Below are 20,148 nucleotides of genomic sequence, written 5' to 3'. Positions count from 1 at the left end.
ACTGATCTTCAAATCTCTATTGAAGACTTTTTCGCCAGGCTTTTGCCCTGTCGTTTACCTATTTTTTCTTTTTTTTTAGTTAGTTCATTTTTTAATTTAGAACGTAATTTTTAATGTTGTCTTGTTTTGCATGTTTTTGTGGAGTCTTCGGAATGAGCAGTATATTAAATGTTTCAAATAAATAAATAAAAATATAGCGTGATTGATCACCAAATTGGGAGCACTTATTATCCAACTCTTTTTTAAAACAAAGGTTAGAAGACTCTTTGCACAGTAAGGCCAGTTTTAATAGGTTAAATATTTAACCATTTACATCCCTACTCCAAACCAGATATGGAGACATGCACATTCCCAGTTAGAAGAGATGGGGATTGACAAGAGTACTTTGTACTATGGCAGTGAGGTTGGAGATAGGAAAGGTCTTGACCTTATCCCCTATTTCTCAAGTTATTTAAGAATTTCCATTGAAGATGCTGTTACTGAGGGAGTGTTCTTTGACTTTCTTAGTTTTACTTCCATTGTTATAGAATCTTCTCTACAGATGGTTAACATCCTTATTACAAATGGGTGATTTGTGAGAATCTTATAGCACTGAACCACAGTAGTATTAAAAGGAACATTGGGTCTTACTTGTGAAGGGTCCTTTTCCACCATAGTCAGAGCCCATCCTTCAGATAGGTTCTTCCTTTATGCTAACAAGAGTTGACAGGAAGTTGTCACAGCCAAGTTTTCCTGGAGGCTAGGATGAGCGCTAATCCCCAGTTCCAACTGTCGTGCTGAAGGATGCTGTGAACAACTATGGCGAGAGAGAGCTCTGTTTTGATGTTAGTATTAAGCATAAGTTTTAAAAGTTGGAAATAGATTGGACTCACCCACTACCAACGGATGCACCCCTCCGCCTGACATCATCAGAGCACATTTTTCAATGAGAAGTCTCTGTTCCTTCTGGAACGATAATATCAACTAATGTCTCTGAACTATATTGGCCAATCTCTACTAAAATTCATAACATTTATAACTCGTAACCATATTATCTAAAGTCTACTATCATTCCTAAATGAATGATAGTAGACTTTAGATAATTCCTATTGTGTTCAGCTATTATGGACAGAAGGTTTCTCTCCACCCAAGTGAATAGTCTGGCTGACTCGTGCATAAGTTTCCTGGATCTTGTGCCGCCCTGGTTGTTGATATGGGACTTCGCTGTGGTGTTGTCCGTGCGAATGTGGATGTGGCGGTGTTTGATGTGCTGTCAGAAATGGATCAGCGCCAGGCATACTGCTCTGAGCTCCAGTAGGTTGCTCAACTTCTGCTTACCCATGGGTGCCATTTTCCTTGTACGAAAAGGTGTCCCAGATGTGCTCCCCACCCCTCCAGACTTGCATCTGTTGTGATAGTTATTTTGTTTGGGATGCTGAATGGGCGGCCTCTGGATAGGGCCCTGGATCTCCACCACTGGAGGGATACCCTTACTGTGATTGGTATCCGGATTTGAATTCATGAGTGTGTCATGATGTCCTGGTGAGGAAGCAGCAACCACTGAAGACTGCGGGAGCGCCACCTGGCCCAAGGTGTGCACTCTATGCAGGCTGTTATGGAGCCCAGTAGTGTTGCCAGGGTCATGATCTGGCAGGAATATGTTACCAGTACTGTAGACACGAGCTGGTGAATCTTCTCCTTCCTTTCTGGTGCTAGATAAATAATGCCCCGGGCCGTGTCGAAGACTGCCCCCAGATGCTGGAGTCTTTGTGTGGGTGTCAGATGACTCTTTTTCTGGTTTATCACAAAGCCGTGTGAGGCGAGGATCTCCAGTGTCCTCTGGACATCCTTCTTGGCCCTCGGTAGCGAGTGCAAGCGTGTAAGAAGATCGTCCAGATACGGATGGATGCAAATTCCCTTGGCCCTTATGTGTGCAATCAGTGCCACCATAATCTTCGTAAATACTCTGGGAGCCAAAGACAGGCCAAAGGGCATTGCCCTGTATTGGTATTCCTGGTTGTTGAAGGCAAATCTGAGAAATCGCCGGTGTTGTGGGTGGATAGGAATGTGGAGGTAAGCCTCTGATAGGTCTACTGATGCCAAGAATTCCTGGCTTCTGACCACCTCTTTGATTGTCCTGAGAGACTCCATCCTGAACGTGCGTTTCCTAATGTATTGGTTCAGGGGCCTTAGGTTTAGGACTGCTCTCCATGAACCGTCCTTCTTGGGGACCAAGAACAGCAGTGAGTATACGCCACGCCCAGACTCTGTTGCCGGGACTTGTTCTATTGCCCTGATCAGGAGGAGGTGGCGTATGGCCTGTGCCATCCTCTGTCCCTTTACCGGATCCTTGGGAAGGGGTGTGAGGCGGAAACTGTCGGGGTGTGTGGATGAAAACTCCAGGGTAAGGCCGTGCGCGACCATCCGGAGAACCCACTGGTCGGAGGTGGCCCTGGCCCAGGCTTCTTGGAATAACTGAAGCCTGCCTCCGACCGGTGCTGCATCATTGCCTGCGCTGTTGGAAGGAGGATGATCTGAATTGTTTGTTGAAAGGTTGGCGAGCCCCCCCACCCCGTCGCTGTTGCCATTGGGCACTGTTGGATGGGCGCTGGTTGTGCTGACGATAGTCATGAAAGGAAGCGGCTGATGAGAAACTGGACTGTCGGGAAAAAGGCCAAAAATTTCGTGACTGTCCCCCCGTCCTGAATGGTCTCTGACCTTCCACTCTTGTGGAGGGCATCACCTTCTTCTTATCCTTGGAGTCCACTAAGATGGGTTCCAGCGCGTCCCCAAACAATTTTTCCCCTTTAAAGGGGGCTGAGGCCAAATTGAGTTTGGACTTGGAATCTACCTTCCAGTGCTTCAGCCATAGGCAGCGTCGGACCGCCACCGCCGACACCATGGCTCTTGAAGCTTGCTGGATGCAATCCAGACTGGAATCTGCCATGAAGGCAGCTGCCTTAGCCATTTTGTTGAAGCCTTGCCGCAATTTGGTATTCTCTGGTGGAACCATCTTGACCAGTTCCTTAGCCCAAAGAACGGATGCCCTGGTGAAAATAGAGTTTGCCGCGGCTGCTCTAACTACATTGGCTGAGGCCTCATGAGCCTTTTTAAAAAGAGACTCACACTTCTTGTCCTCATGGGCCTTTAGTTGTTCATCTCCCTCTTTACTAAGTATGGTTCCTGACACCAGTTGCGTGATCGGGGAGTCCACCACTGGGGGGGCTAGCAAAGATGACACCTCCTGTGGAAATGTGTAGAGCTTGTTATAAAACTGGGCCATAGACCTGTGGGAGAAGGGTGTGCTCCACTCAGTCGTAAGAGCGGACAAGAACAATTGTGGGAAAGGAATAATAGGTGCTGGATTGGAGGTAGAAGGGAAGACCTCCTGGTCCGGCTCCTGCCCCACCTCCGGGGTCTCCAGTGGGGAAACTACATTGATGGTGCGGCGTGCCTTCACCAGCAGGACCTCAAAATCCAACTGGGTAAATAGGCGGTTGGAACTCGCTGTCTGCTGGGGCAGCTCTCCCTCCTCAGATATCTCTCCTTCCTCTGTCCCCAAGGAAGAATGATCTGGGCTGTCAGGTCCCTGAGGGGGTGGGGGTACAACCGGGTTGCCCCAGGACCTTCTGGGGTTGGTAGTGGCTTTCCCCCTGAGCCCTGTGGTGCTGGGACAGCAGAGGTGATAGGTTGGAGCTTTTGGAATGGCCTTTTTGGAGGGATGTACTCAGCTTCCGAGGAAGAGGTCGAAGGAGAATGGTAACGCCTCCTCTTTCTGACTATGAGTGCCCTGGGAACAAAACGGCCTCATTCTCCCTCAGGGATGGGCCCCCTAAACATTGCAGAATCTGGGGAGGAGGAAGAGTCTCTGCTATGTCCCGCTCTAGTAGGGGGTGGGGGCATTCCCGCCTCCATAGCCAAGGCAGGGAAAAGCGCTTTAAATTCCTTAGCTATGAAGCCCCTCAGCCACGTGGCCCCATCCTCTGTTATGGGTGGCTTTGTGCCTCCCTGCCCCAGCGAAAGGTTACTCATGAGTAACGGTGAGTTGGGCTCCTGGGCATCCGCCTGTTGGACCTCTGTGGGAGCAGCCATGGTGTTTCCTTCCTGGGCTCCATTGCCCTGGATCGCCACCGATGTGGCCGCGGGCGGTAAGGATGCGCCTGTCTTGGCGTCAGCCCCCTTCTTCATTTGCTCCGCTCCCTGGTGGGCCAGTAGCCTTGGGGATGGGATCCGTCGGGACTGCCTCTGCTGGCAGACAGCCTGCAACAGCAGGCGTTGGCTCAGCCGCACGCTGGGCGGTTTCGTAGCTTTCTGGCGGCTTTTGGCTGCTCCGCTGCCCGCCGCGCTCTCTTTTTCTTCTTTGGCTTTTTTCGTGGCGCGGCATCAGCCCCCATGGCAACGGTGGCACATTGAGCTGTGCTCTGCTGCCCTGCTCCGGAGCTCGTCCCCGTGTTAAGGGTGGTGCTTGCATTCATCTCCCCCTCCGACAAGGACGCCAAAATGGCGTCAGCGGCATGAGCGCGCTCCATTGGCTGGGGCTGCTGGACAAAGTGGAGGAGGGAGAAAGGGCGGGAGATTCCAAGCTGCGAGAGGGTTAGCAGAGGAGATAGGCTGTATGAGCGGAGACCGACAGAGCCGTATAGTGAAGGGGGGAAAGGAAACAGAGAAACAAAAGAAATTAGGTTTAGGGGAGCTCTCTCTCTACTGCCGATCCTGAAGGCGACAGGAAAGGAACTAGGGATTAGCGCTCATCCTAGCCTCCAGGAAAACTTGGCTGTGACAACTTCCTGTCGACTCTTGTTAGCATAAAGGAAGAATCTATCTGAAGGATGGGCTCCGATTACGGTGGAAAAAACTTAAGCTCAGTTACTGATATTCTTTGTCTAGTAGATGCCATCTTTGATATTTGAAGTAGTTCTGCACATAAATGTATGAAAGTTCCTAGCTCATCTGCCAACTTGCGACATGTTGACAGTCTGCGAGAAAAGCATGGATTCTCTTCCAACTTACTGATGTGTCCTTGTCTAGTTTCCTTGAGGCCATTCTAACTTACCATAGGTAATCTATCTAGTGACTGTTTACAAGCCTGTGTGAAGCCAAGTTGAGCAAGCATTGTTTTATCAAAGAATGGTAGCCCAAGGGCTAGATCCAGTGAATGAAGCATTTCCATTGAGTCTACAAGCAACTCTGTCATGGCATTTTTAAAGCCTCTTCTGTGAGCTATTCTTTCCATTGGAGAAACCTCTGTGAAGATCTTGGATCATCAAAATGCCTTTCTTGGCTCTCCTCATTGTGATGGGAACAAAGAAACAAACATTGCTAGCTTGAAGCTGATGGGTCCTCAGCAATAAGTCTGCTGCAGAAGGGGAAGGAGGAGGGTGGAGATCCTCCTCTGCTCCTGATTGGTTGGCTACATGCTGAACCTCACTGTGCCCCTCCCCTCAGCCTGACTGACACTTCAGAAAATTATCACTGAGGAAAGTGTGCCATTGGGTCAGTGTCAGCTCCTGGCGACCACAGAGCCCTGTGGTTGCCTTTGGTAGAATACAGGAGGGGTTTACCATCGCCTCCTCCCGCGCAGTATGAGATGATGCCTTTCAGCATCTTCCTATATTGCTGCTGCCCGATATAGGTACCAGCAGGGATTCAAACCGGCAACCTCATGCTTGCTAGGTAAGTCATTTCCCACTTTGCCATTAGGTGGCTAGCAGCACTGTGTACTCCCCCTGAAATTAATAGGCCATTAATTTCAACAAGATTGTTCATGAGTAATTTAGTGTGGGTGTGAGCCAGTGAATATAGTAGCCTGTCTCCCTAACCATAACACTTAAATTTGTGTGTTTATGTATAGGTGTGCATAATTCTCTCTCTCTCTCAAATATTACAGGTATGAGACCAGCTACTGTGGTCACTGGCTCACATCCAGATTAAGCTGCTCATAAAGAGCCTTATTGAAAATAATAAGACAAGTTGACTTGTCCTATTTCAGTGGGAGTATTCATGAGTAACTTAGTCTAGATTCAAGCCGGTGACAGTAACATTTAAATGTCTGTGTGTGCCTATTTTTCTCTTACTATGGGGAACCTGAGCTGAAGATTTGTGACAGAAGGGTGACACTTGGCAAAGAGGCACCTATTTTACGTTGTGATTCTCTTTATTTAGCAGGGGGAGAGTAAGTGGCCCTGTCTACCCCCAGCACAGTACCTCCAGTGACTGTTGCTGGTGTAATGTTTCCCCTTTGGGGACAGAGATCCATCTTATTTATTTATTATTTCTCTGTGTAAACCGCCCTGAGCCATTTTTGGAAAGGCGGTATAGAAATTGAATTAATAATAATAATAATAAAGAAGGTTGGGAACCCCTAAGCTAGACAGACCAGCAGGCTGACTTGGGATAAGGCAGCTTCTTGTTGGATTCCATTTCTGTATACAAACGTCCTTGAGAAAACTCAATAGAAATTAAAGTTTTGTGCCAACTGGATTTGTAGGCCTCTGATATCATGGCCTTTTTCACTTCCAGCTCTGATCTGTGGCTAATAGACATGCTAATCTTCTGGGACACAGAGCCTCTTAACCAGATGCTGAATTTGAGTTGTTACATAAACCCCAGACGAGGCCACTGCCAGTTTTCTGCTCAAAAAGCATTGTTAGTATATCAAAACAGGCTTCATCAAGGGAATGTTCTTGGGGCAGGGAAGAATGAACTGTCGGAAAAACTGAGATTTGCTATCTGTTTTAATGGATTTATTCTGTTTCAAAGCCTGGTCCTTTATGATTCTACTCCAGCTCTCTTTAGTGGCGTAGGTAAGGTCTGTCTTAGAGGTGGTCTGTTTCTGGCACCTGAGTGGCACTCTCTCTGCTGTTTTCTTAGATAGTTAAAGGGGCAGAAATGTAGTAAAATCTAACAACTGATGGATGGCTCATAGAACTAAAATGGCCTACCTGAATGTCGTGATCATATTATCTGAAGTGTGGCAAGCAAAACTGGCAGCCTATTGTGTTAAAATTGGACCCAGGGATGCACTCTGCTGGTTGCACCATTCTTGTGCTTCTCCTTTTAAAATACAAATAGTTCTAAAAACTGTAGGTGACAAATACCATCTTAAGAGGCATTCCTCTTGCTCTCTCACAGGAGGGAATGCTTCTTCTAAGATCATATCTGCTGTGATGTGCATGTACCTTGCTGTCGGCTATAATGCATGCTCTGGATGTCAGCCCATGTGTGCTTCCCCCGCCCCCTTCAGATCTGTTGTTTAATCATATGCAAACTCCAGAAAATAACTGCATGAATTTTTGTCTGTTAAATAGACCAGTCAAGCAAGATTTATTTAAAAGGGCAATGGCCGTAATTATTAGCGATAGTTAGATTTTTATCCTGCCTATCCCAAAAACTCAGGACAGGTTATACTGTCTAAATTATTAGTAAATTATTAATTTCGCAGACTGTTTAAATTATTAGTAAACTAGCTCACCAATAACACAACCCCTCTAATCCTGCTCAATCTCCCTAATTTATCCCCTGCTCATTGTTCCTTTTGCTCCCTGATTCCTAGACCTTGGAGAGAATCTCCCACCATCAGCAGCCCCATGAGCAACCAATACCCCAGTTGGGCCATCAACAAGAATAACTTCCCACATCTCCAAGCCTGCCACATTCTTGTAGTTAGTTGTATCCCACCCTAGCCCAAGACTTTCTTGTGTGAACTTTATTTCCCTTGTTCTTCCAGGGAATAAAATTCTTCTACCAAATGCTTATATTGTAGATTCTTAGGACTAGGCAGAACTGAATCTATAACAGATGTAGGGATGTGCATGAATTGAGATTTGTGCACAGATTCAAAACCAAACTGGTTTGTAGGCCTGCTGAACTGATTTGACTGGAGGGGGCAATGAGTGACACCTTTATAAGTGGGGACAGCAGGTCCTTACCCACTTCTCTGCTGCGCTCCCCCCCCCCGCAGCCCTCATGTGGCAGCGGCAAGATGGTGGCACACACATGGCCTCTGCGCAAGCATGGCGGCGATTTGCATGGTCAGCATAGGGAAAAATCCTGTGTAAACCACTTTGAGAACTTCTTTTGTTGAAAAATATTATATAAGTAATCATAGTAGTAGAATCCTCTGACTATGCTTCTATTACTATGATTATTTATATACTGCTTTTCAACAAAAGTTCTCAAAGAGGTTTGCATGGGGGGGGGAATAAAATGGTTCCCTGTCTCGTAATCTAAAAGCTGGCTTGACTTGGTGATGAAGTGGAGCGTCGCCCATCTAAATGGTAACTACGTAGGGTGCACTACCCCCTCCCCCCGCCTCAGCTATTAATTGCTGCTGCCCATTCCAGCTAGAGGAACACCTGTGAAACACAGCTCAATGAGGTTCAACAGTTCAGGCAAGGCTCTATGCAAAAACTGAGCTGAAGTCTGGCTAGGTGACTACTTTCCCCCACCCCACCACCCATCTGTATCTGTAGGGTAAGTGAGAAACTATTGGCTGCTAGAAGTCAAGAGTCTTGTGCTGCTTATGAGTTGCCTTTAAGGCAACATTTTCAAGGACTCCGTTCATTCCCATTCCCTCCCCACCCTGAGGCTCCTCTTGTTAGAACCTTGAGTGATGTAATGCTTTTTTGCATACCCGTATTCTTCAGAATGTTGTTCAGGTTTTTGAAGCAGGGGCTATGGGAGACCAGTAGAAGCAGGTTGCTTTGCACCAGGCTTGCCCTTTTCTGATTAGAAAATAATTCTGTAGCAGCTGCTTGTCCCCACCGGCATGGTCCGTTGCTGCACAAATTGCAGCATTCCTCCTCCTCCACCTACCCGCTTTTTGGCAAACTGTAAAGAGAGCTGAAGATGTTGTATGCTCTCTCCTGGCCTTAAAAGGCATGGGTAGGAATAGCATAGGGTAGGAAAGGGAATAAATCTGATCCAGAAAGTAATATAAAAATCAGGAATAACTATAATATAGTGAATAATATGTATATACAAAAGACAAAAATATAAATAGTCATTTTAATAATAAAAGTTGATGCTTAATAGAAATAAAGTATTTCTAAAAAGAATACTATTTTAAAGTAAAAGTTAAGTCACAGTATATAAGAAATTAAAGTTCAAACTTCCTGCAAAGGGTCTGTAGGGCAATGAAGTCAACCACACCTATACAGACCCTTTGCAAGAAGCTTGAACTTTAAACTTCTGATGAACAAGTTTACTGTATATGGACAAGTGGCTCTATAATTTAACTCTTACAATAAGGACTTAATACCCAATAGAGGAAGGATGTGCAAGATGAGTACTAAGAGGGAGATATTGGGGAAAAAATGTGAAAACTTCTTTGGATTAGGAGGTTGAAGGTACATTGTCCTCATGAGAATTTTATATGAAAAAAGTCACTGGGGAAGTTGAAACATGCCTGACTGTATATGAAATAACCAGGACTTTAACTCACCAGACACCACAAGAGTTTGATTTGGTCAGCATATGCTGGAGGACTTTTTATGATATATGAACTAAGCAGCATATGCTTGAGGATTTCTTATATATCACGACTTTTAAACTTTTAAGTATTTTTATCAAGTACCATCAATTTTTATTAAAATATCTATATTTTTGTCTTTTGTGTATACACATTAACTATATTATGGGTGGGGAAAGCACCTCTGCCCTTTAAAGTGTTGAGGGACGTCAGGCAAGTGCTCTGGCCGCTGCATCTGCTGTTCATTTTGCAGTAAGGAGCTCTGCAGGCCAGGTCCCTCTGGACCTCACAGGAGCCCAGGAGTGTCAGTTGACGCTGGGCCCAGGGTTTCCTTCAAGCCCCCTGAGCATTTGATTTGGCCTGGATCTTGGCATGCAAGGTCATTGACGGGAGGGCTGGCTCTTTCGCCTCTATAATTGTTTGAATGAATAACTTCAAATTATTTGGTTTGTAATCTGCCCTAGGGAAGAGAAATTCAACGAATGTGAGGGTTGCAGTTAAAGTCATTTGAACATCTTAAATCAAAATGCAATCTCACACACAGTGCCTGGAAGCATCAGGTTTACAAGTACACATTCTAAACATGCAAGATTAATGTAAGAAGCTAGTAAATAGAAAATGTTTTAATGAAAGGGCAGTATCCTTCTATTCCATAATAAACTGGCATAAAAAGTTTCCTGAAGCACTACTAATTGGCTTGGTGATAAATTGGTGAAGATGAGTGTTTTTGATAACTTGGGTCCTGCTATGGAGAAAACCATGCCTCCAGCTTCCCATCAAAGAAACAACTGGGCCATCAGTGGAAGTGCTCAAGCTGAACTTTACTCCTTTGAAGGTCTTTTGACTCCTGTTCTGGAGCATATTTATTTGTTTTATTTATTTATTAATTTGATTTCTATACCGCCCTTCCAAAAATGGCTCAGGGCGGTTTACACAACGAAACAATAAATAAATAAGATGGATACTACTGAGGATATTGAGTCATATCCAGGGCTGTGTGTTCTTTTCACTTACATAGATAAATTCAAAATTTACCTGCCAAGGAAAGCTCAAGTCTGCAGTCACAGTAAGTTATGTGAAATGTATAACTTATCACTTCACATAATCCGGCTTTACTATTTTGCATAACATATTCTCGCTTCCTGCTAGTCATGGAGAGGAGGAGAAAGCTATGGAGGGTCCTGAAGCCCCATAGTCAGGCACTAGAAATCTTATTCAACTCCCCTGGTTCTGGAAATTAATCAGGCCTTGACTATTTTTCTTTGTATCTAGGAGCCAGACTTCAGGCTTTCAGATGTCTAGTTTTCTCCCCCCCTCCCCCCCAATGCCGTAGTTTTCTGTGTGTCCAGTATGTCTCTGTTTGGTTTATATGCATGACGATACGATGTGTGGCCAGCCAACAATGCGTTCTGCTCCATGGGGTGGGGGGAGGGAGAGACACTCAGCCCTGCTTGCTGCCTCCTGCTCATGTCTGTCCATCGCTTACTGGAGCTAGGTGATGGACAGACAAGCAGAAGGTGGCAAGCAAGGCAGGGGTGGGTTGCTTGCGTTCATCAATCAGCTGGCTCAGGCAGGTGGTGGATGGGAGGAGGAGGGAGCAATCTGCTCTTGCTTTGCCTCCTCCTGGCTCAGGTGCAACACTTAAACTTCCAAGCACCATGAAAAGCTGGCACCTGGAATTTATCAAGCCCTGGCTTATATGCTTTCAAACATATGACCCAGTAAGAACTAAAAACTAGCTCAAACATAAAATCAGACCTGGGGTCTTAGTTTTATTTATTTATTTTTACATTTTATATCCCGCTCTTCCTCCAAGAAGCCCAGAGCGGTGTACTACATACTTAAGTTTCTCCTCACAACAACCCTGTGAAGTAGGTTAGGCTGAGAGAGAAGTGTTAGGCTGAGAGAAGAAGCCCAGAGTCACCCAGCAAGTCTCATGGCTGAATGGGGATTTGAACCCGGGTCTCCCTGGTCCTAGTCCAGCACTCTAACCACTACACCACGCTGGCTCATGCGTGTGAGCAATATGGCATTCTGCAATTTTTAGCCACTGCCACCACCACACAGACAGACTGCCCTTTACCATGGTCTAGTGTTAGATCTGCATTGATATTAACAGTGGGCCACCAATTCTGACAATGTGTCTTCCAGCCCCCTCAGAATCACATGAGGAGGGATATGTGCCTGCATGTCTCTCCCTCTACCCAGCATGCTGTCATTCGCTGCATAATTGCATGGGGGCAGTTCAAAGCACTAATCCAGGATTTATTTCTAACCCGGTGTAAAACCAGAACTGGAGGCTAGTTACAAATCTTTTTTAGGGACAAACCATCAGTAAGAATACAGGAAATTCATTCTTGAGAGGGAAGGGACTAGTGTGGGGAGTGCACAGTTCTGACTCTTGGAGCTTCTTATGAAGATTGTTGCATTCCAGAAGTTTACAAAACTCATAAGACAAACTAGTCTGCATTGTGCCATTCATATTTATTTAGGTATTCAGTTTATATACTGCTTTTCATTAATATCTCAAAGCGGTTTACAGTATAATTAAAACAATGCATGATTAAATTAGAGTTACAGATGATCTCAAAAATTAAAATACGTAATACAGAAATACAGATTTTAGATAGTGTTTTGATTATGTGTCATTTGGTGGATTAAACCCAACTATTAACACCCTTAGCCTCTGTGTGTGTGATTAATCCATTGTGTGTGTCAAGTGTAACTGTGATATAGCACGGATGTTTCTTTGATCTTCATGCTAACGTGGTTATTCACAAAGATCTGTAGAAAAACATGACTGTTCTGTTATGCTTTGGCTGATACCCAATATAAATTCATTTTCATCCAGTAATAAGCTTCCTGCTGTTTGCTGGATCTCTTATATTACTGAAGGATCTCAAATTGTGTGTGTTGGATTTGTCATTTCATTCTTTATTGAAGTCAGTACTCCATTTCAAAATGGAGAATTCCTTTGAAGACTCCAAGAGCTGCTGGAGTTCCCTGCTATACAGGAAGTTCAGATGGCAGCTAGTGCTCAAACTTCCAAGCACTACATGGATGGTACACAACTTGGCCACCGTTAGCTATGGGATGGCTAGAAAAGGGGTGTGTGCCCCACCCATGAGTAATGGGGGGAAGAGGGCCTGCTGGTCTAATAGTGCCCTGTGGGCCATTGCTTTCAGGCTCTGGTTGAAAGCTGACCATGGTTAACCTCTGTGCAGGTGTCATAGCATCCTGTGGTTAACGCCAGGGACCCACAAACCTGGTTGTCCTCTCTGTTTACTGCCCCAGCACAAAGCTCCCCAGTATTCCATAAGAACATAAGAATAGCCCTGCTGGATCAGGCCCAAGGCCCATCTAGTTCAGCATCCTGTTTCGCACAGTGGCCCACCAGATGCCGCTGGAAGCCACAGACAGGAGTTGAGGGCGTGCCCTCTCTCCTGCCATTACTCCCCTGCAACTGGTACTCAGAGGTACCCTGCCCTTGAGGCTAGAGGTGGCCCATAGCCCTCCGACTAGTAGCCATTGATAGACCTCGAACTTGATTGAGGGGAATGATTTTGCTTCTTCAAAGGTCCACTTTCATGCTGACAAGGGAAGTGGGAGGGAGTCTGCATGTGAGCTGTCAGGGGGTGCTGGGGGGTCTTGATCAGATTTAAGAGATCAGGAAACATTACAGTGTTTTGCCCTATTGCATCTGCAGTTAGACCCTGTACGAAATGACTCAAGCAAACAAAGTACTTGGATTCTTACTAGAGCCTATACAGAAAATGTTCCCTTTGGTGATAAACCAAGGTGGTGGGTGTGTGCGTGTGCGTGCACACACACACGTGAAGATCCTCTACTGCTCTTTTCTTTAGAAGTGTTGGTTAAATGTGACCTGGCCTTCTTGTAGATCCTACACCTTTGAGAAGGGAGCAAGGGAGAAGTTCAAGAAAGAGAATGAGAGAGTCGTCTTGCTTGCACTCCCCCCCTCCGAGCTATTGGAAGAGAGGCCTAAAGTTTAATCGCTTTGATCTTTTTAAAAATACGAACCTGCCTTTTGCTGAGTCAGACTGTTGATCCGCCTAACAATATTGTTTACTCTACACTGATTGGCAGCGGCCCTCCAGGGTTTCAGCCAGGGGTCTTTCCCAGGCCTACCCAGGGCCAGACTGGGGGCACTGAGAGGGTGGTAGAATGTATGTGGGGAGGGGCCAGGTTTTGAGCAGAATAGGTAATTAAGGGTGGGAGTTGGGGCACACCATGTGGGGTGGGGTGGGTGGGGCACACCGGGAATATGCCCTGTTGCCCTAAGGGCAGTCTGAGCCTACTCCTCATGACCAATCGGAAGGAGAGGAGGTGGGGCTCTCTGGACAGGGATAGGGGGAAAGGGGAGCTGGGCAGCTGGCGTGGGGAGAGCCCAGCGAACACAGCAGGGCGCACTAGGTGAGGGTGCACCGGGAAAATGCCCTGCTACCTGCAGATACCAGGTAGTCAGTCTGGCATCTTCTGTATGCAAACTGACCTCTTAGCAACAACCTACAGATCTGCCACCCCTCTCGCCTTTCTCTTCATTCTGCCCTGTGATGTGAGCAGTGCAGCTCATAAGTGTGGATATTGGCTCCCTGTTACCTGTTGAACACTGCTCTACCTGTGTTTCAAGGTACATTTTGTGCAAAGATGTAAACAGCCGTTGTTACTGTGGTGCAGAAATCTAGTGTGTGTTAATGAATTCCTAGTAATCTCCACTAATCTTCTTGATGGGAAGAACGATGTAAATCCCCTCTTCCTGACAGCATCAGCATCACAGCATCAACCTTTAGATAATAACAGATGGTCCTGTGGCTTTTGTGTGGCATAAGGTGGAAATGTGCCTTTCCTTTCTGTAGAAACTCTCTTGCATCACTTTTAATATGTGACTAGTAAATAACTGGTAATACCTGCACACAGCCCTGTGCAGAAGTGGCAAGAATATTCCACAATCCAGAGGCAATATTACTTAGCTAGTTAATGGTAGGAATTCATTAGATAAAAAGCCTAAGGCCTCAACCAGGATTTATTATTCTTTTTAATTATTATTAAACTCTATTTATAGAGTAGCAAGATGAGTGCATTCCTCAGCACTGAAGGCTGTGTTTAAAATATACAGGGAATGTTAGATTTACAAATTTAGTTATCTATATATTTATTTCTCCTAGGTGTACCCATCGCTAATCCCATGTGTGGCAGCTCTCACAAGGTGCAGCTGCCTGTGGGATAGTGACGGGGGATGGGGAGACAATGGTGGTGGCGGCGGTGGGCCAGGCCGGCTGGCCGCTAGGAAAAGGAGGCTGTGGTGGCCGGGCTGGCTGCCAAGAGGAGGCGGCGGTAGGCTGGCCTAGCCCGACCGCTGAGAGCCAGATCCGGAGACGGTGGCGGGTCAGCCACTGGCCTGGCTGCCGGGAGCAGGGGGCAGCTGGGAGCAGGCGGCGGGCCAGGAGCAGGGGGCACTGGGCGTTCTGTCAGCCAGAAAGCGCTGGGCGTGGGGGGGGGAGAAGATGTGGACCGAGTGTGGGGGGGAGAAGCGGGCTGGCGGGGGGGAGAAGCGTGCCGGAGGAGGCGCAGATGCTCTGCTCCCAGCCCACCTGGTTTTTGATTATTTTTTCAAGAAACTTAACTGTTGCAGAAGTAACAGTTGTATTAAACTTTATACTACAAATTCTGAAAATGTGAACTTCCACAGGTGAAAGAAACTTGAGTCAGCCCTTTATTCAAGAATATAAAATTCAGATTGCTTTTCACCCCCCTCCCCCGCTTCATCACATTTCGAAATATTACACCCTCAATGGTTAGAAACCTTTTCCCCCTAGTAGAAGCTAAGATTTCCAGTACTGGAACAGGAACCTACAGACTGTAGCAGTAATTGGGACCACCTTTTGTAGCTACCATTGTTTTGTGTTCAGGCCTCTTAAGATCGGTTGTTAATTCAGTTGTACATACCATAAGAACTCAGTGGCTGCCTAACACCATCTACAGAGCTTATCCACATTGTGCACGTATATATGTTATGGCAGCTCTTGCTTCTCCTTCCTCCCCGAAGCCGGAGGGCGGGGGCTGGATTTTGTCATTTGAGGGTACATTAGAGATTAGTGCCACTAATGTTCCCTCTAACAGGGATTCCCAGATGTTATTGACTACAACTCCCATATTCTCCAAGCAAAAGCCATTGCAGCTGGGGATTCTGGGAGTTGTAGTCAACATCATCTGGGAATCCCTGTTAGAGGGAACACTGGCTGCCACCCTTCATGAACCTACGTTTTCCTAGAAAGAGAAAATGCTTATAAAATGAACGTAGCTGTTTTTATTTGTTAGGTGCAGAAAGACCATTGTGAAGCTAAGATTTGTATTGAGGTCTACTAGTTCAAAGGTTACTACTCAGAGGCAGATTTAGTGTGGCCCTGTGTTGAGCTTCACTTTTGGCACCCCAATTTAAAACTTTAATTAAAATCAACCCATCCACCATTTAGCATTGCCAACCCTTCAGGCCATCAATTTCCAGTTGATTGTTGAAAGCAAGCCTGGCGATATACTGTGGTGGAAAATATTGGGTGTGTGGGTGGAAGTCTCCAGGAAGGAATAGCTTCAGTCAGAGTTGTTAGCCACTCTGCAACCATTCCTTAGTAGCTATCTTGATCTCATCCATCCATCCATCCACGGTATATCCAGGAGGAGGGAATGATAAGAAGCCAAGCCTCAAGACACATTAAGGAATTCTTTTTGTTTTTCAAGTTAAACCCAGCAGTGCACTGCTTGCTGATCTCAAGGAACTCCTCCATCTGGTGCTCCCCACTTAGTTCTCTTGTGTGCACACATGTCCAAGCAGGGCTGTCCTTAGGGCATGGCAAGCAGGGTGACCATTCCAGGCCCTGCTCTTTGAACCCCCATTAGAATTAACTGGAAGGGTGCCCTGCACTGGCAGATTTGCCCCGGGCCCCACACTCCTCCAGGGCTCTCTGAGGACAGCCCTGTATCCAAGAAGGAAGGGTAGAGCGAGAATACAGTACTGGCTAGGCATGGGGCGGGGCAACAATCGCCCCACCAGCAAAGCATGGTGCCTCTCCCTCACGTGTATCAAGCAGGTTGCATCTGCTACTGGAAGGGCTATGCATCGCGGGGGCCAAGCAAGCTTCCCCTGTCCTTCCTGATGGGATCTGCTGAAGGCTTTAGCAGCTCCTCCTCCCACCAGCAAAGATGATGCCTCATTGCATTTGCTCCCAGCTCCCTTGTGCCAGACTCGCTCTTACGTGTGCCACACAGTGGCACTTCCTGAGACACCTTAGTTCTTCTCCGTTACTCCCCTTGCATACAGAGTCTCAAGCAATTCTCACACAACAGTTCAGTGGTTTTGAGCAGCAGTTGGACATCAGCCAAGTGGAGGCCCTTTTGTTGTTCAGGAGCCTGTGCCACTGTAAATCCACCACTGCTTATAGTTAATCCACCAGGTTACACAGGTTTTAAGACCTAAGCCTTCTTCTTACAGATCTCTGCACATGCTTATTCACAGACAGATTCCTGTCCTAAAAGTTGGTTTTGGAAAAGACCGTTCAGTCAACAGGAGCATATCCCATGCAGGCACTTCAGTCTCATCTCTGTACTGGGTATTTGACAAGCTGGCAAGGCTTCTGGCTCCCCGCCCCCTCCTGTTTGAGAATAACTGACCCAGAATAAGAATGCTGTGATTGGTTATGATCAAATAAGTAGCTTAGCTGTAGTCCTCTAACTGTGTTTTCCCCCCGAGGAGACGTTTTGTGTTGAATGTGTTGCCCATCTGAAGAGAAGTATTGTCAGCCAAAGGACAGGGCTTGTAGCATTAAAAGGAAAACACTGGGGTGGGGGTGTGAGGCTTTCCTTGATGGTGATCTTTCTGCTCACACTCATAAGCCTTGTACATCTCCATGTTCATCTCTGGGGCAGTTTGAGGCAGTTTCAGGCTGTAGTCTGTTGGATGGAGTGGCCTAGAACTGGTACAAATGGCTTCTCTTTAAGGCAAACTCCCCCCCCACACACACACTTGCTCCCCCAGAAAGTGAAAGACCATCCTGCCAGCTTGATTATTAGCAGTAACATGATATTGCTTTGGATGAGTAGCCACGGGAGGCCAGGAGCATAGCTTCTCTGCCTCTTAAAAATCCATTTTCAGATCTTAACTAGGGCACTTGCCCTCTGGGATCAAACACAATGAACTAGCTGACTGAGGCTGCCAAGACAACCGCTCACTTGTGTGTTCCAACATGCGGAGATCTTGTTCGGTGATCTTGCATCTGTAGGCAGGACCCTGCAGGCAGGGAATTGTTGGTGCTAGATTGAAGATTGCATATGAGGTGGTTGCACACCATGCAGGGACATTCAAATCCTTGTTGAACCCCTTAAGTTGTCCAAAATATGGATGTTACTGTTAACTGTGTAAAAAGCCTTTTGAGTAAAACTAAAACACTTGTCCTGATCACAAATCTCTTTTGCAGTGATGTCCTTGCTCTGCCCATCTTTAAGCAAGAAGAATCCACCTTGCCTCCTGACAATGAGAACAAAATCTTGCCATTTCAGTACGTGCTGTGTGCTGCCACTTCCCCTGCTGTGAAACTCCATGACGAAACTCTCACCTATCTCAATCAAGGTGAGCTGCATTTCTGTTGTCAGAAGACAAGGAGAAAGGGAGTGGCTTTATGGTTCTGGACACATACATTGCTTCCCTGTTGTGTGTCTGTCTCTCTTGTGCCTCTCTGCTGGAGCACATATTTTCATGCCATTTAACATCCTTGTTGTACTCTCATTTGGCATGGTGAGTGGATTTCTTACAGACGCTGCATGGGCTTGTGGGTAAAGTGGGTATTCTGTGTTGGTGATTGAATGTATGAATCTGGAGTAGGAGAACAGAAGTAAGTCCAAAGATTAATTAGTGTGGAGTACACAAAGTCTGCGCGTGGATATAATCTTTGAGTCCAGAGTTGTGTGAGAAAAATATGACAGTAATAAACTGTGGTTTAGGCAATGAATAAGAATAGACATTTAGGTTAAAATAAGGGAAGAAATCTTAAAATTTTATGGATGGTGAAATTCCATCGCCCTTGCTGGTTTGGTCCTGGTTGCTATCAAGATAGACCAGTTTGAAAACAAAATGCTTAATTTCTGTAGCACTATCAGGGTTTAAAATCAGTCTCTCTCTCTCATTCTTGTATTTCAAGTCTGAAATAAGTTTAAGTCCTTTCCAGCTGTAAAGTGTAAAGGAGACACTTGCTGTGTTGAGAATTCAGTGGGAGCAGCTTTCACCCTGAGACCATGCTGGCACTAGCCCTAATATAGCACTGACGTTTACCTGTACAAAACGGACCTGGGGATGGGAAGAAATCCTGTTTGCTCTGTGTTCAATTTCCTTTAATTTTTACAGTTCATTGACTAGACCAAGTTTACAAGAAGCTTTTGATCTAATCCATTTCTTTCCTAAAGGAAAATGCATCTTAAAAAAAAAAAAAGACAATATGAACACTCACACCCTTACTCTTTAACCCCCTTTACGTCTTTCTGAAAAATGCTCCAGGCTTTGGGTGGGATGTGTATACACACACACACACACACACACACACTCTTAATTTGCAGGTGCTATCACACACTTACACTTTGTTTTAGTGAGACTTCTTACACAGTGAGTTGTTGAAGAATCAATTTGTTTGTTGTAGTAACCACACAAGACTACTTCTTCTTCTTCCTCCTCATCCTCCTCCCCAGGTCAATCTTACGAAATCAGAATGCTGGATAACAGGAAGATTGGAGAACTGCCTGAGCTAAATGGGAAACTTGTAAAGGTGAGTGTGCTGGTTTGTGCAGATTATAACTCACCCTTCCCAAACATTTAGGATGTGTGACAGTAATTTAGACAAAATTCTGCAAACATGCCTGCCAGATAGCCAGTGGCAACCATAAATGTAATCCTGGTGACCTCTGAGGTCAGCATGATAGTAGAGCCACTTGCTCCATTTCACCTGACTGCTCCAGTGCAGTTGCACTGGATCCCTGCAGTTGGTCTTGATCTGGCAGGTCGCCAAGAGAGGTTCCGATCAGTTGTTTGGCATTTGGGATGCATTTCCTGGGTGTTGCTGCTGTCAATGGGTTGAGGCCACAGAAAGGTTGAAGGTGGCCATGCAGTGAGGGAAAGCCAGCAGGCAAGGATAGGCAGACGGGCCAGCTGTGAGCAAGAGGCCCCTTCTGGGAAGGGCCACTGTTGACAGTAATGCAGGCTCCAAGGTGCCTTTGGAGGCAGCAGGACAGTGACAACCAAAAATAATGGCTGATTACCAAGCCCAACCACAGCTTGTGGACCCCCTGAGTTTAAATCCAATACCAAGGAGAGTTTGTGTTGCTGACTGCCAAATGTCAGCTTGCATAAAAGCAACTTGCATCTCTTTCAGGAGGCTCTGAACTCTGGTAAATTCAAAGGCACCCCAGATAGAAAGCATTATGGTAGTCTAGAATCCAGGTTAGCCACCTAATGGCGCAGCAGGGAAGTAACTTGCCTAGTGAGCAAGAGGTTGCCGGTTCAAATCCCCAGGAAACACCTATATGGGGCAGCAGTGATATAGGAAGATGCTGAAAGGCATCATCTCATACTGCTCAGGAGATGGCAATGGTTAACCCCTCTTGTAGTCTACCAAAGACAACCACAGGGCTCTGTGGGCACCAAG

The 20,148-nt window shown here is 46.1% G+C and overlaps 1 protein-coding gene across 2 annotated transcripts in view; it reads left to right on the top strand.

Moving 5' to 3' along the window:
* The window catches only part of TFCP2 (transcription factor CP2), a 78,418-nt gene that overhangs the window by 17,802 nt on the left and 40,468 nt on the right, over nucleotides 1–20,148 (top strand). For both annotated transcript variants that reach the window (XM_053298474.1, XM_053298473.1), the window contains exons 2-3: nucleotides 17,935–18,086; nucleotides 19,196–19,272. In XM_053298474.1, coding sequence (XP_053154449.1) covers nucleotides 17,935–18,086; nucleotides 19,196–19,272 — 229 coding nt within the window. The remainder of the gene's footprint in view (nucleotides 1–17,934; nucleotides 18,087–19,195; nucleotides 19,273–20,148) is intronic.

The sequence above is a fragment of the Hemicordylus capensis genome, chromosome 2, assembly GCF_027244095.1.
Source record: "Hemicordylus capensis ecotype Gifberg chromosome 2, rHemCap1.1.pri, whole genome shotgun sequence".
Taxonomy (NCBI): domain Eukaryota; kingdom Metazoa; phylum Chordata; class Lepidosauria; order Squamata; family Cordylidae; genus Hemicordylus; species Hemicordylus capensis.
The sequence above is the reverse complement of the archived record's forward strand: the minus strand, read 5'-3'. Positions and strand labels throughout refer to the sequence as shown.